Below are 16,540 nucleotides of genomic sequence, written 5' to 3'. Positions count from 1 at the left end.
CGCATAACAGTGCCATCTGTTGGCAAATCTTTCTGGCTGTGAATTACTTATCAACTGCGAACGCCTAAGTAATTTTGATTGCAAAAGTTTTACGTGAGCATTACTTGTCCTATCTTTTTACACAGTACTTATCAAGTGGAAACTAGCCATAATGCGGGAAAATATGCATCGTAGAATGTAAACCTATTCAACGACCAAACCGTAAAAATAAACTCATTCAGTTTTAAAGGTAAATGGTAAATCATGAGAATTCCGAAATTATCGGAAACATGATTCCTAAAAACGTGGACACCTATTTATTTTGTTATCTGGAGAAAATTGCTTTGTATATAATAATTGGCTACTATCATTACGTTTTCGGTTGGAAGCCGAAGTGACTGGCGGTGCGAAAATTGATGTTTAACCAACTTATAAACATAGCAACTCGATTTAGATTAGTGCTAATTTCAGCTCTTAAGTAGCTTTATGATGCGCAATACCAGCAACCGGTTCAAATTTACGTCACAACTGCAACTTTGCATGTGCTTAAATGCATGACTTCGATTAGGTACTGCGACGATGATGTATGTATTAAAATTTTGAGATAATTATAGGATTACAACATGAAAAAAAAAGAATGAATATTAATATTCTACTATACTGTCAAACAGCTAGTGCGGGTGCGAGTTTTGTGAACAATATATATTAAATATAATTCAAAAACTGGATGTTTTCAAATTACTATTTAGCTAAAACTAGTATTACAAATATTGCTTTGGACAAGTGACGTTTTTCGAAATCGTGATTTGATTTAAAAAAAGTATCAATCCCTTCGATATTTAGAAAACAAAATCTGTAAAGCCAAACTTCTGAATATATTCTGAACAAGAAACGAGTTCCAGCAAAGTTCGCTAAAAAAACATGAAATGAAATAGTGTTTGCATGACACTTGGACACTTTGGATCGAAAACGAGTTAATGGATATTGATATTTTTTCCACTGTAACATTCGTGCAGTGTTCCGACATATTAGCACTCCTACTGCCATGCCTTCCAAACAGTGCACAGTGGGCAGAAACGGGCCTGTAATCGGACTTATTTAGAAGCCGCTGGTTTTGAAACTCCATCTGATGCATTTCCCATGGAAAATGGGCCGATAAATCGAATGGTGATGGTTTCATCCTGTGCAGACCTCGGGAAGGGGTTCATTTTGCCCCATTTTACCCTAAATCAGCCATTTTCAATGGGTATACTTCCATAACTCTACACGCCGCTGATTTTTTTGTATATAAACTGACGAATATGATATTATTATGTTTACAGAATTGACTGATAAAGGTTTCATGCAGTGCTGAGCCTTATAAGTGACCCATTTTGCCCTATTTCACCCTATATTTATTGTTTTAATGAATATATGCTTGTAACTTCAATTCATTTAGATTTTTAGTACATGAATGAAGAAATTTCATGCTATCATATCTACAAAATTGAATGACGATGCCATCATGCTATGCTCAGTCCAAGAAGTGGCATATTTTACCCCATTTCACCCTATATTCGAAATATTGATGATTATAACGTCTATATCTTCAATTGCTCCAATAATTTAGGCTTATAATTGGACAATTAAGATGTAACCAGCTGTACAGTATTGAATGACGATGGGGCCATGCTGTGACAAGTCTGAGTATTGGCCCATTTTACCCCATTTCACCCTATATAAGTTATATCGCAAACAGATCTCTATAATTTAGTTTGCTGCAGAATATTTTACTAACTAATCGACAAATTTTATGTTATCATCTGTTCTGAATATAATGATAGTGATGGCATGCAGTGCTGAGTTCAAGAAATAGTCCATTTTACCCTACTTTACCCTATATTTATAATTAAAATGAAAATATTCCCCTAAATCCGATTCTGATGATATTTTTGTAAAGTGAAGTACAAAATTGATGTTTTTATCTTTACAGAATTAGATGGTGATGATGGAATGCAATGCTGAGTTCAAAAAGTGTTCCATTTTACCCTATTCCACCCTACATTAACAATTTTAGTAAAAATATCGCTCTAAATCAGATTCTGATACTTTTTATATCGTATTGTTCAAATTTGGCGTAATGCTCTACAGAATAGCTTCCAGGGAAATTTTGTAAAGAATTCCGGGGAATCCTAATATTCTTATGTTTACAGAATAGACTGACGAAGCGTTCATGCAGTGCTGAGCCTTATAAGTGACTCATTTTACCCTATTTCACCCTATATTTTTTGTTTTAATGACCATATGCCTGTAACTTCAGTTTATTCAGTTTTTCTAGTACATGAATGAAGAAATTCCATACTACCTTATCTTCAAAATTGAATAACAATGACATCATGCTATGCTTAATTGGAGTATATTACCCCATTTTACCCTATATTAGTAATATTAGTGTATATAACGTATAGTGCTTCAAATTCTGCAATAATACAAGTTTATGATTGAACAAGTAATGTGTAATCAGCTCTACAGCATTTTATAATAATGGAGCCATGCTGTCACATCCATCACATCACTTCAATCACATCACATCACATCAATCACATCATTTGTATTTGTCACATCAATTTTGTACTTCACTTTACAAAAATATCATCAGAATCGGATTTAGGGGAATATTTTCATTTTAATTATAAATATAGGGTAAAGTAGGGTAAAATGGACTATTTCTTGAACTCAGCACTGCATGCCATCAGAGATGGAAACACTCTCATCGTGAATCAACTCGCGAGTGTAAAAGCAACAAACGGTTTACTCACGGTGCCGAGAGTAAGCCGTGTGTGAGTTTATTCGCACCCGCTTGCTTCACGAGTATGAAGCAACACAAAAACAAAAACACTCATGAATTTTTATTCGCGAAGAACAAGTGGAGATGCGGGAATTGCATTTTAGTACGATTTTAATAGCAAAGCAAGTAATTATCCATCAGATAGAAGTGTTTTGTGCTTTATTGTTCCTGAAAAGTTAATCTGTCGGCCGTGTAAATTCGTTTTTTCACAAAATTGAAAAATGTTCAGAGCTGCTTCGCGAATCAATCACGAGTGCGACCAGCTTCGTTAGCTCGCGAGTGAAGGAAGTGCGAATGTATTCTGGCTTCTGTTGTTCACGAGTAGGATAGCTTTGCGTTTGTGTCTACTCAGCTGCATTCCTTACTGTTTTCCATCACTGCATGCCATCACTATCACTATATTCAGAATAGATGATAACATAAAATTTGCCGATTAGTTAGTAAAATATTCTGAAGCAAACTAAATTATAGAGATGGGTCATTCCACACCAAGTGTACACACCGCGTGTTATCGACCATCACGGATTTTGACCAAATTTTGTTGGAATGTTTGTTCAAATGGAGGAAGAAAAAATCCAAATTTTGGTGCCGATCGGATCACCCCTCGGCCCGTGGCAGCACCCCTCGTCTTTGCCAATACAAGAAAAATCCAAGTTTTCCCTTCCTTTCCTTAATTTATAGCTTTGAAACTATAACATATACACATTTGTGGCCTTCGGCTTTTTTGAAGAAAATTGTTGGAGGAATCCAGGAAAAATATTATTTTTTCGATACAGTGTTGCCAAACATGCTATTTTTCAATTTTAAAATTTAAAATCGATTTTTCGTCGAATGAGTATATTTTGATTTCAAAAATTTTGATTCCATCGTGTTTATCAGGCATTTTCCAATCGAAAAAGCTTAACTCCCCGAGGTCTTTTTAGCCGTTCCAGAGATACAGCGTTTTTAAGCTTGAAAACCGTTTTTCTCTAATACATAAAATAAGTCCAATTTACAAGTTTCGCTAAGAAAACATTATTCGATGCAATCTAAAGATGATTTGGGCTGATTTAGATCAAGAAGAATAGAAAACTATGTAAAAATAATAATATGACAGTGTTGCCAGTTTATCAATTATGGATTTATTATGGAATGGATAACAATAAATTGCTAAAGTTTAAAATTTATGTATTATAATCCTTATTTCAATTGAAATTCTTCATATGTAAACATAAGGGTTGACGAAAGTGTTGCCAGACATTTTAATTTTATTATAAAAATCTACATGTGAACTTTTGTATCAAATCAAATTATCAAGCAAGAATCATAAATCCTTTTTTACAATTTTATTACTATTGGCAACACTGAACCTTGATAGTTTTCGTTTGGTGTGCAACTTTTTATTCTTCGAACAAACCTTTAATAAGGGCAGTGGTAAATTCAAATGTTCACTGAAATTTATTCATGGTTCAGAATTACGCTAATTGATTCCGACTGTTCTTGGTATATTTTTAGGATTTTTTTGCTTGTCAGTCCGATTGTGAGATCAAAAACAACCTTAAGTTCTCATACTCCAACGCTTTCTCAAGATCCGCTACGGATCGAAACGTCGGAGTAAGAGAACATAAGGTTGTTTTTAATCTAACACTCGGACTGAAAAGCCAAAAAATCCTAAAAATAAGTTGAGAATTATGAAAAACGATTCTAGAAGACATTTAATGCCGTAGCGTACAAGTTGCTATTATTTTTTTTTTTTTCTGTTTATGCATTGTTTTGAACCTGTATGGGGAAAGAAAAGTTCACAAAAATGAGTTCAATCTACCCAACCTTGAAGTGGGTAAGTTCCATTAACTCGCATACAGACAGAGTACTTAGAGAAGAAGTTCTTTTTATCCTAGTTCAAGTATCCTAGATCCTAGTTTTTCAGCTAGTTCAAATTACTCAACTATCAATACTATGTCACTCATTTTTGGCTTCCTGCATTGAATTTTCGAAATTGAGTTGTTTTGTTCTTCTTTTTTTTTTTGACAACAATAAAGAGAGCGAATCAGAGAGGATGCAAAACAGAGCTCAAAAGTTAGTTTAAATGTAAAAGTTTAACAAGAAGCATTTTTGAGTTCCCGTAGAGTTGCATTGTTTCGCACTTGAAAAAGGACCAAGCGAAGGATTAGATGGCAAATTAAAAAGACTAGCAACCCGAGAGTGCATAAAAGGTGTAATTATCCAGGTACCTAAACAACAAGGTTGGCCAAGGATGAGTAAGTGACATAGTATTGATAGTTGAGAAATTTGAACTAGCGGTTGGGTAAAAAGAACTTCTACTCTAAGTACTCTGTCTGTATGCGAGTTAATGGAGTTAACTGAACTCACCTTTGGGAACTTTCCTTTCCCCGTAACAAGTTCAAAACAATGGATAAACCGAAAAAAATGAATAGCAACTTGTACGCTAAGGCATAACATATCATCCAGAATGGTTTTTCATAATTCTGAACTTATTTTTAGGATTTTTTGGCTTTTCAGTCCGAGTGTGAGAACAAAAACAACCTTATGTTCTCTTACTCCAACGTTTCGATCCTTATGCGTTGGAGTATGAGAACTTAAGGTTGTTTTTGATCTAACAATCGAACTGAAAAGCTAAAAAATTCTAAAAATACACCAAGAACAGTCGGAATCAATTAGCGTAATTCTGAACCATAAATAAATTCCAGTGAACATTTGAATTTACCACTGCCCTTATTAAAGGTTTTTTCGAAGAATAAAAAGTTGCACACCGAACAAAAACTATCAAGGTTCAGTGTTGCCAATAGTTGATTGATTTGTCTTTATTAAAGAGACTTTCAGCCCTTGGCTGGTTCGTCTCTCGCCAATAGTAATAAAATTGTAAAAAAAAAACGAATTTATGATTCTTGCTTGATAATTTGATTTGATACAAAAGTTCTCATGTAGATTATTTTAATAAAATTAAAATGTCTGGCAACACTTTCGTCAACCTTAATGTTTACATAGGTAGAATTTCAATTGAAATAAGGGTTGAAATACATAAATTTTAAACTTTAGCAATTTATTGTTATCCGTTCTAATAAATCAATAATTGATAAACTGGCAACACTGTCATATTATTATTTTTAAATAGTTTTCAATTCTCCTTGGTCTAAATCAGCCTAAATCACGTTTAAAATGCATCAAATAATGTTTTCTTAGCGAAACTTGTAAATTTGACTTATTTTATATATAAGAGAAAAACGGTTTTCAAGCTTAAAAACGCTGTATCTCTGGAACGGCCAAAAAGACCTCGGGGAGTTAAGCTTTTTCGATTGGAAAATGCCTGATAAACACGATGGAATCAAAATTTTTGAAATCAAAATATACTCATTCGACGAAAAATCGATTTTAAATTTTAAAATTGAAAAATAACATGTTTGGCAACACTGTATCGAAAAAATAATATTTTTCCTGGATTCCTCCAACAATTTTCTTCAAAAAAGCCGAAGGTCACAAATGTGTATATGTTATAGTTTCAAAGCTATAAATTGAGAAAAGGAAGGGAAAACTTGGATTTTTCTTGTATTGGCAAAGACGAGGGGTGCTGCCACGGGCCGAGGGGTGATCCGATCGGCACCAAAATTTGGATTTTTTCTTCCTCCATTTGAACAAACATTCCAACAAAATTTGATCAAAATCCGTGATGGTCGATAACACGTTTCCACTTTTTCTCGGTCACTTCATATGGAATGACCCGTTTGCGATATAACTTACATAGGGTGAAATGGGGTAAAATGGGCCAATACTCAGACTTGTCACAGCATGACCCCGTCGTCATTCAATACTGCAGAGCTGGTTACATCTTAATTGTCCAATTATAAGCTTAAATTATTGGAGCAATTGAAGATATAGACGTTATAATCATCCATATTTCGAATATAGGGTGAAATGGGGTAAAATACGCCACTACTTGGACTGAGCATAGCATGATGGCATCGTCATTCAATTTTGTAGATATGATAGCATGAAATTTCTTCATTCATGTACTAAAAAATCTGAATGAATTGAAGTTACAAGCATATATTCATTAAAACAATAAATATAGGGTGAAATAGGGCAAAATGGGTCACTTATAAGGCTCAGCACTGCATGAAATCATTATCAGTCAATTCTGTAAACATAATAATATCATATTCGTCAATTTATATACAAAAAATCAGCGGCGTGTAGAGTTATGGAAGTATACCCATTGAAAACGGCTGATTTAGGGTAAAATGGGGCAAAATGAACCCCTTCCCGAGGTCTGCACAGCATGAAACCATCACCATTCGATTTATCGGCCCATTTTCCATGGGAAATGCATCAGTTGGAGTTTCAAAACCAGCTGTTTCTAAATAAGTCCGATTACAGGCCCGTTTCTGCCCACTGTGCAGTGGGAACGGTAATTTCAACTTGATATAACTCAGCCGTTTTTCATCCGATTTGAAAAAATTTTGAAGCTATGAATTTTCCCAGCTTTCTAGATGAGTATAAAATTTTCAAATTATGTATTTGACCAAAGTTCTATTTTTGAGTACTCAAAAACTCGGAGCAAGTACCTTAAAAATGCTGTTTTTCTGGAGCCGTTCCGAATGTAAATTAGTTTCCACGCATATTTTAATGTTGAATTGCCCATATTAATAAAGCAAAATTATTGCAAAGAAATATATGGAGATACTTATTATTAAAGACTATAAAATCTTCACAAAATTACGTACAATACAGAAAATTTGTATATTCGATTTGAACTTTGTATTCATCGCGACAACCCCTGTGTTTTATTGCTTGAAACCAATCACGTGCACATGAGAAATCTTTTTCCAAACGATTGTGAAAATTGTGAATCTCAGAAACTACAAAATTTTCATAAAATCACGTATAATACAGGAAATTAGTATTTTCAGTTTGAACTTTGCGTTCATCGCGACAATCCCCATATTATATTGCTTGAAAATAATCACGTGTATATAAGAATACATTTACAGATAAATGGGGACAAGTGTGAATCATAAAAACAACAAAATCTTCACAAAATTATGTACAATACAGAAAATTCGTATATTCGGTTTGAACTTTATATTCATCGCGACAACCCCTGTGTTTTATTGCTTGAAACCAATCACGTGCACATGAGAAATCTTTTTCCAAACGATTGTGAAAATTGTGAATCTCAGAAACTACAAAATTTTCATAAAATCACGTATAATACAGGAAATTAGTATTTTCAGTTTGAACTTTGCGTTCATCGCGACAATCCCCTTGTTATATTGCTTGAAAACAATCACGTGTACATAACAATAGACATACAGATAAATGGGGACAAGTGTGAATCATAATAACTACAAAATCTTCACAAAATTACGTACAATACAGAAAATTTGTATATTCGATTTGAACTTTGTATTCATCGCGACAACCCCTGTGTTTTATTGCTTGAAACCAATCACGTGCACATGAGAAATCTTTTTCCGAACGATTGTGAAAAGTGTGAATTTCAGAAACTACAAAATTTTCATAAAATCACGTATAATACAGGAAATTCGTATTTTCAGTTTGAACTTTACGTCCATCGCGACAATCCCCATATTATATTGCTTGAAAATAATCACGTGTATATAAGAATACATTTACAGATAAATGGGGACAAGTGTGAATCATAAAAACAACAAAATCTTCACAAAATTATGTACAATACAGAAAATTTGTATATTCGGTTTGAACTTTATATTCATCGCGACAACCCCTGTGTTTTATTGCTTGAGAACAATCGCTTGTGCTTAAGAATACTTTTTCAAAACGAATGTGAAATGTGTAAATCTTTCATTTCATTTTCATTTTGCAGCATTTGGTGGGGCAATAAGAGCGCAAGTCAATCCAAAGCCGAAGATCAGGGAAGGGTAATGGCCGTAATAGTCCGTGCGGACCACATGAACACCATCGGAAGGGTAAAGGTATAGGTTGGGGAAAGGAATTGGATTAGACTTGTGGCACAATACAAATAATACCGTGAAATTTAATGAAACAAAACTTAAACAATTTAATTCATTATCACTGTTGCGGACACCAGCAGCGATGAAGATGGTCACCCTAGTAATTCTACTCTACCGTGATATTTGCTGCAGGGCGGTGAACAATAGCAGTGGTCTCTGTAGCTATGATAGATTGACAGTGTGTAATAGGACGTGGAACGAAACACTACGATTGAATTATATAAAAGTTATTAAAAATCTATTCTAAAATCAAAGTTGGACAGAGGACAAACATACTAAAAATTGGACTAGAAATGTAAGTTTTTTTTTGTTGAATTTCTTAACTAAATCTAAATTTGTACTTAAAATTAAAATGAACTAATTACAGCTCAAAGCAAGCTCCAAGCATAACAGTGAGTTTCGCTGTGGGAATCCGAACGTCTACCTCTCCAACAAACTTTGAGATTTCTAATTAGAAATCGGATCTCGCAGGATTAAGAGCCACCTGCTAAAGAATGTCGCGACCGAGACGAAATACCGATAAATCGTTGGAGAATTGTTGCCCATGTGGTCTTCCAGATTCGGGCAAGATGGTGGAATGCGAGCGATGTCTAATTTATCACCACTACACATGTGCCGATGTAGGTGATAGCATTGCTAACGACGATCGGCAATTTGTTTGCAAAACGTGCACACAGCTCGCAATTGTCTCGCATGGTAGCAGATCAGGTAGATCATCAACCTCAAGTACGCGCGCGGCACGAGCCGCACTCGAGCTGCAACGATTGGAGGAAGAAAAACAATTACATGCGAAGCAACTTGCCGATGAAGCGCAGAGGGAGAAATCACAACGGGAGAAAGCTTTCCAGTTGGAACAACAGTTCTTAGCCAAGAAGTATGACTTGCTGCTTTCGCAGTTAGATGAGCCAGAAGATGCTGGGAGTGTAAGAAGTCGTCGTTCAAGCCGTGGCGCACGGAGAATAGCAGATTGGGTGGATAGCCAATCAGTTCCGACCAGTGCTAGTACAGGTATCAAGCCAACCACTACTGGACAACAGTCTCGAACTGGTACCATCCCAAAAACTTTTCTCCCAGTGCCTAGCAATGACCATACGCGTTGCACTTTAGGTTCAACGGTAGCAGCACCAGTTTCGACCGTTCAAGCCAAGGTTTCCGACGCTATGACTTTACTCCCACCGTCAGCCGATCGCCTCACCGAAGAATTCGCCCAACTTCAGGAGAGGATGGAACGCCTGCAGCAGAAGTTGCGATCAGCTTCGAATCATGCCGATCCGCCTGCAACCAGCATTCCCAAATCGCAACCACTAATGTCGCAAGGCCTGCCAACTTCCAGATCCCAACATCTGCTAGTTCCACCGCTGCAGTACCAGCCAATTCGTAGCCAACCGGCAATTACTTGGAACCCTCGGTTGTTCGCTAGCACGCGGACGTCCACCCTGCCGTCCAGGACAGAAACCCCGTTCGTCAGTAGCTCAATACCACAAGCTGCTTCGGTAAGTCAGGCATGTTTCGATATCATAACAACAAATCAAATAAATGAATCGAGTTTATCAGTACTTGATACGCCGCCAAATGCACATATTCACTCAATACCGCAACCCATACCTTTGACCGAACCATGTACACCCCCCCCACGTCCACCGGCCGTGTCCCATGATTTCCAACCATCGATTGGAAGCACCCCCTTGGCATATCAGAGTCTAAGTCGCCCCTCCGTGCAAACTGTCTCGAGTTTCCTTTCGCCAGTCGTTACTCCCTCCATTCAGTCAACGCCGCAACATCCCCAGCAGCCATTCAATGGTCCCAACCCTCAACAGCTTGCAGCCAGACACGTCGTTCCCAAGGACCTGCCTCTCTTTTCGGGCGACCCTGTTGAGTGGCCATTGTTTTTTAGCAGTTATCGCAATTCAACGGAAATGTGTGGCTTTTCGGACGGGGAAAATCTTCTGAGACTACAACGCTGTCTGAAAGGAAATGCCATGGAAGCTGTAAGGAGTTTTTTGCTGAACCCATCATCGGTACCAATCGTTATTGACACGCTGCAAACCCTGTACGGGAGACCGGAACTCATCATCAATTCCCTTTTGCTTAAAGTTCGCGGTATGCCAGCCCCAAGGACCGACAAATTGGATACGTTGATCAAATTCGGATTGGCGTGCAAAAATTTGTGTGCGCATCTACAAGCAGCTGGACAACTGGCCCATCTCGCGAATCCATCCCTTCTACAGGAACTAATTGAGAAGCTTCCTCCTAGTTTGAGATTGGATTGGGCAATGTACAAACGTGGATTCCCCGTTGCGGACCTAACAACATTTGGTAGTTTCATGTCGAATCTCGTATCAGCCGCAAGTGATGTAACGTTTTCACACGTAGCAGACAACACGACCAAGGAAGAAAAAAGACAGCCGAGGGAGAAGCTGTTTGTGAATACGCATTCAACGGACAACATGGAACGTAGAGAGGAACCGTTCGGCGGAATAAATGCAAGTGAACGAAAGGACGCACCCGTGAAGTCATGTCCTATCTGCCAGGAACCAGGACACAAAGCTAGGGATTGTTCTACGTTTCGTGAGATGAGTTTGAATGACCGTTGGAAAAGTGTCCAAGAACGCTATCTTTGTCGCCGTTGCTTGATAGGCCACGGTAAATTCCCCTGTAAGGCTTCTGTTTGCGGCTATGACGGTTGTGAGGAGCGACATCATAAACTCCTACATCCTGGAAAACCCGGAGCTTCTTCGGTAGAAGGTAACGTTGTCAAAACAACGGTTGCCGCTCATCATCAGTCAGGTCACACTGTGTTGTTTCGAGTAGTTCCAGTAACACTTTATGGAAAAGGAACCTCATTGAACACCTACGCATTCCTTGATGACGGATCGTCTTCAACGTTGATTGACATAGAAATAGCCGAAGAGTTGGGATTGAGCGGAGACATACATCCGCTGTGCTTACAATGGACCAATGATATCGAGAGGACAGAGCAAAACTCGCGTGTCGTTCGGTTGGACATCTCAGGTACAAATGCGTCGAAACTGTTCACTATGAGGGAAGTACATACAGTGAAAAACCTCAGTCTTCCAGTTCAAACACTGTCAGCGAAAGAACTTTGTGAAAAATACGTTCATCTACGTGGTCTGCCCATCCAAAGTTACATTGATGCGCGCCCTAGGATCCTTATTGGCTTGGATAACAGTCATTTGAAAGCCGTCCTAAAACTGCGAGAAGGGGGGAAAGATGCACCAATTGCTGCTAAGACCAGGCTCGGATGGACTATCTATGGGAAAATCCCGGGACCAATGGATCAAGTACATCGACAGCTGCACATTTGCGCTCAAACTCCTGAACAACAATTACACGATTTAGTGAATCAGTTCTTCTCCTTGGAAAACGTTGGAGTTACTTTATCGCCGCTATTGGAGAGTGATGAGGAGAAACGAGCGCGCAAAATTCTAGAAGAGACGACAACTCGCACCTCTTCGGGTCGTTATCAATCAGGACTTTTATGGAAATACGATTTCGTAGAGTTCAACAACAGTCGTCCAATGGCAGAAAGAAGATTGCAGTGTCTTGAGCGTCGTTTACAGACAAACCCCGAACTGTACGCGAGCGTGAAACAATTGCTTGCTGATTATCAAACTAAGGGGTACGCCCATAAAGCTACCGCTAACGAACTTCAGAATGCCGATCCAAAACGCACCTGGTATCTTCCACTCGGTGTCGTCGCCAATCCTCGGAAACCTGGGAAACTACGCTTGATCTGGGACGCAGCCGCTAAAGCCGGAGGTCAATCATTCAACTCGATGTTGTTGTCTGGTCCAGATCTTCTTACACCTCTTTCTTCAGTGCTGTGTCGTTTCAGACAAAGAAAAGTTGCAGTAAGCGCAGACATTCGAGAAATGTTTCATCAGGTCGAAATACGACCTGAGGATCGTCAGGCGCAACGATTTCTCTGGAGGGACGATGCTAGCAAACCACCAGAAGTATTCATCATGGACGTAGCTATTTTTGGATCGACCTGTTCGCCTTGTACCGCGCAATACGTAAAAAACAGGAACGCAGTGGAACATGCTGATCAACATCCACAGGCTTCAGCTGCAATAATTGAGAATACCTACGTAGACGACGTACTATTCAGCTTGGATACTGAAGAAGAGGCAATACAGCTTGCTGAAGAGGTCAAATTCGTTAATTCGAAAGCAGGTTTCGATACTCGCAATTGGTTGTCGAACTCTGCAGAGGTTCTGGAACAAGTCGGCGATGCAGGTGAGGAACAGACGAAAAGTTTCAAAGCTGACAAACTGGAGAACTACGAGAGGATACTTGGAATGACATGGTTGCCAGAAGAGGATACATTCGTTTTCGAAGGACTTTTCAAGCCGGAAATTCTACTATCGCTGAATAACTGCTCCACTCCAACAAAAAGGGAACTACTTCGTATTGTTATGAGCATTTTTGACCCACTTGGACTTATAGCGATAATTGTCATCCACGGGAAAATTTTGATACAAAACGTATGGCGATCTGGAACGGCGTGGGATCAACCAATCTCCGATGATCTTCGTGACCAATGGATGCGATGGACTGGTCTCCTGAAAGAACTAGAACGCATTAAAATTCCAAGATGTTACTTTCCCGGATACGACCCCAGCAGTTTCGAGAACATAGAACTTCACGTTTTTGTGGACGCCAGCGAAGAAGCGTACGCATGTACTGCATACTTTAGGATTTTCGACCAGGGAAGAGTTAGATGTTCTCTCGTATCGGCAAAAACTAAAGTTGCTCCGTTGAAACCTTTGTCCATCCCGAAGTTGGAGCTGCAGGCAGCAGTCATCGGCGCAAGGCTAGCAAGAACAGTCATGGAGAACCATTCACTGAAAATTGCTAAACGTGTACTGTGGACGGACTCTAGCACTGTACTCTCCTGGCTGCGGTCAGATGTCCGAAAGTATCGACAGTTTGTGGCTCATCGGGTCTCAGAAATTCTAGACCTTACGACAGTAGACGAATGGCGTTGGATTCCCACTCGTCTGAACGTGGCTGACGATGCAACAAAATGGGGAAAGGGACCCCAAATTGACGAAAGCAGTCGTTGGTTCCGGGCTCCAGATTTTTTTGTACTATCCTCCGGACACCTGGCCTCTACAAGATACACCTGTTCCCAGCACAGTCGAAGAAATTCGTCCAGTTCATGCGCACCGAGAAGTATCGAAGTTTCGACTGATAGACTTTGGGAGGTTTTCCAAATGGGAGAGGATGCTGCGTTCCATCGCCTACGTCCATAAATTCATCAGCGTGTTGCGTCAACGAATCGAGGGTGAATCAACTACGAAACGACTCAACTTGTTGAGCCAGGACGATTTGGTGAAGGCAGAAATGACAATTTGGAAGCAGATTCAACTCGATCAGTATGCCGTGGAAATAGTCAAGATGCGAAGAAATCAGCAACTCCCACCAAACCAACGAGAACATCTAGATCGAAACAGCAAACTTCGTCAAATTTCTCCGTACTTGGATGAACACGGTGTGGTTCGTATGGAATCCAGAATAGCAAATGCGGTTCACTTCACCAGGGATTTCAAATATCCAGTCATCCTTCCAAAGGACCATCCCGGAACGATGCTAGTGATCGACTGGTATCATCGGCAGTATCAGCATCACAGTAACGAAACGGTTGTGAACGAAATGAAGCAGAGATATCACGTATCGAGACTGAGAGAAGTGTTGAAGAAGGTCAAGAAGAATTGTATGTGGTGTAAAGTTCACTCGGCAACACCGAAGGTTCCGAGAATGGCCCCGTTACCTGTAGCAAGGATCACACCACATGTAAGAGCGTTCACCTACACGGGGGTCGACTATTTTGGACCGCTGCTCATCAAACAAGGCCGCTCGGATGTGAAACGTTGGGTAGCTCTCTTTACCTGCCTGACGATACGAGCTGTCCATTTGGAGCCGGTAACAAGCATGTCAACGGAATCCTGTAAAATGGCAATACGGAGATTTGTATCACGTAGGGGTGCTCCAAAGGAAATCTACAGTGATCAGGGGACGAATTTCTTGGGAGCCAGCCGAGAATTAGCCCAGCAGTGCAGCGAGATCAACCGTAGTTTGGCCAATACATTCACCAACACCGTAACACAGTGGCGTTTCAACCCTCCATCAGCGCCGCATATGGGGGGGGTCTGGGAACGCATGGTTCGGTCCGTGAAATGTGCACTAGCCTCGCTTTCAGCGGTACGCAAACCCAACGACGAAACGTTTCTTACCCTGTTAGCGGAGGCAGAATCGATGGTCAATTCCAGGCCACTAACTTACATGCCCATTGACTCCGAAAATCAGGCCGCTTTAACACCAAACTGTTTCCTAATGTTGAGTACAAGTGGCGTCAATCAACCGGCAACGTACATGGTAGAAGAGGGCTCAGCGAGTGCCTCAAACTGGAACATGCTACAATACATGCTGGATCAATTCTGGCACCGATGGGTTAAAGAATATTTACCCACCATAACCAAACGAACTAAGTGGTTCGCTGACTGCAAGCCCGTAGAGACTGGCGACTTGGTTGTCGTTGTTGAAGAACCGCAGAGGAATGGTTGGATACGAGGAAGAGTGCTTAGAGTTATCCCTGGACGCGATGGACGCGTTAGAAGTGCGGTGGTCAAAACGGCGAGTACCATTCTTCGGCGACCGGTGACGAAGCTAGCTGTCCTGGAAGTCGGCGGTACAGCTCAAGGGAATCTCGAGCAATACGGGGCGGGGAATGTTGCGGACACCAGCAGCGATGAAGATGGTCACCCTAGTAATTCTACTCTACCGTGATATTTGCTGCAGGGCGGTGAACAATAGCAGTGGTCTCTGTAGCTATGATAGATTGACAGTGTGTAATAGGACGTGGAACGAAACACTACGATTGAATTATATAAAAGTTATTAAAAATCTATTCTAAAATCAAAGTTGGACAGAGGACAAACATACTAAAAATTGGACTAGAAATGTAAGTTTTTTTTTGTTGAATTTCTTAACTAAATCTAAATTTGTACTTAAAATTAAAATGAACTAATTACAGCTCAAAGCAAGCTCCAAGCATAACAGTGAGTTTCGCTGTGGGAATCCGAACGTCTACCTCTCCAACAATCACCGAATCCAAACATAAAATACTAGTAAAAGATAAAATATACAATATTGATTCTGATTTTAAATGTGTTAAAGCCATAAAATTATGAAATGATACCAACTATTCTTCTGAATTCAAAAATTTGGTGAGAAAAAATATGTACCTATTTTAAATTAATAATAAGTAAAAGTTTGTGTTAAAGATCAAAGAAAAATCTCTTTTTGAGGGGACAGACGTGGGGATCGTGCGCATAGGAAGAGTGTTTTTCGGGCTGCTGATAAATCGCAGCTTTTTCGATTGATTTCGGTTGAATCCGATCGCGAAAAGTGAGTAAATCGCGGGAGTACGTACGCAATCGTCGTAATTGGGTGGCGGTTAGTGATGGGATGTGAATTTGAGCCGGAAAAGTGAATCTACAATGTCCATTTGCAGTTGTCCCCGCAGTGAGAAAATGGAGGAAGAAAAAAAAAAATGCGGACACGGTTGTGTTTGTATGCGTGAGCGCAATTTGCCACAGCTGAAAGTGTAGTGGTGCGAATGGTGCTGGTGCGGTGGTCGGTCGGTCGTCATCGAAAAACACGGGAGTAGCGCATGACATGGCATAGTGGTTGTGGTGGGTGGTGGTGTTGTGCAGCA

General features: G+C 39.7%; 2 protein-coding genes across 3 annotated transcripts; both read left to right on the top strand.

Moving 5' to 3' along the window:
* The first annotated feature begins 8,852 nt into the window (after nt 1-8,852).
* Nucleotides 8,853-15,879, top strand: LOC115257239 (uncharacterized). Of its 2 annotated transcripts, none has more exons than XM_062851595.1 (2): nt 8,853-9,091; nt 9,164-15,879. In XM_062851595.1, the coding sequence occupies exon 2, from the start codon at nt 9,291-9,293 to the stop codon at nt 14,073-14,075; it is 4,785 nt and encodes a 1,594-aa protein (XP_062707579.1). In that variant the 5' UTR covers nt 8,853-9,091; nt 9,164-9,290; the 3' UTR covers nt 14,076-15,879. The 2 variants fall into 2 exon arrangements, with proteins under 2 accessions (XP_062707579.1, XP_062707580.1); XM_062851596.1 differs by having other exon boundaries at nt 8,853-9,843; nt 9,904-15,879.
* Nucleotides 14,167-15,609, top strand: LOC134286477 (uncharacterized). The gene has a single exon (XM_062848092.1). It carries the CDS (start codon nt 14,167-14,169, stop codon nt 15,607-15,609), a length of 1,443 nt encoding a protein of 480 aa, XP_062704076.1.
* Nucleotides 15,880-16,540: the final 661 nt, after the last annotated feature.

Source organism: Aedes albopictus, chromosome 2 (genome assembly GCF_035046485.1).
Source record: "Aedes albopictus strain Foshan chromosome 2, AalbF5, whole genome shotgun sequence".
NCBI classification, from domain to species: domain Eukaryota; kingdom Metazoa; phylum Arthropoda; class Insecta; order Diptera; family Culicidae; genus Aedes; species Aedes albopictus.
The sequence above is the reverse complement of the archived record's forward strand: the minus strand, read 5'-3'. Positions and strand labels throughout refer to the sequence as shown.

What these genes read in the sequence shown, in the direction of transcription:
- LOC134286477 (XM_062848092.1), top strand. Translation starts at nt 14,167, where the DNA reads ATGACAATTTGGAAGCAGATTCAACTCGATCAGTATGCCGTGGAAATA.
- LOC115257239 (XM_062851595.1), top strand. Translation starts at nt 9,291, where the DNA reads ATGTCGCGACCGAGACGAAATACCGATAAATCGTTGGAGAATTGTTGC.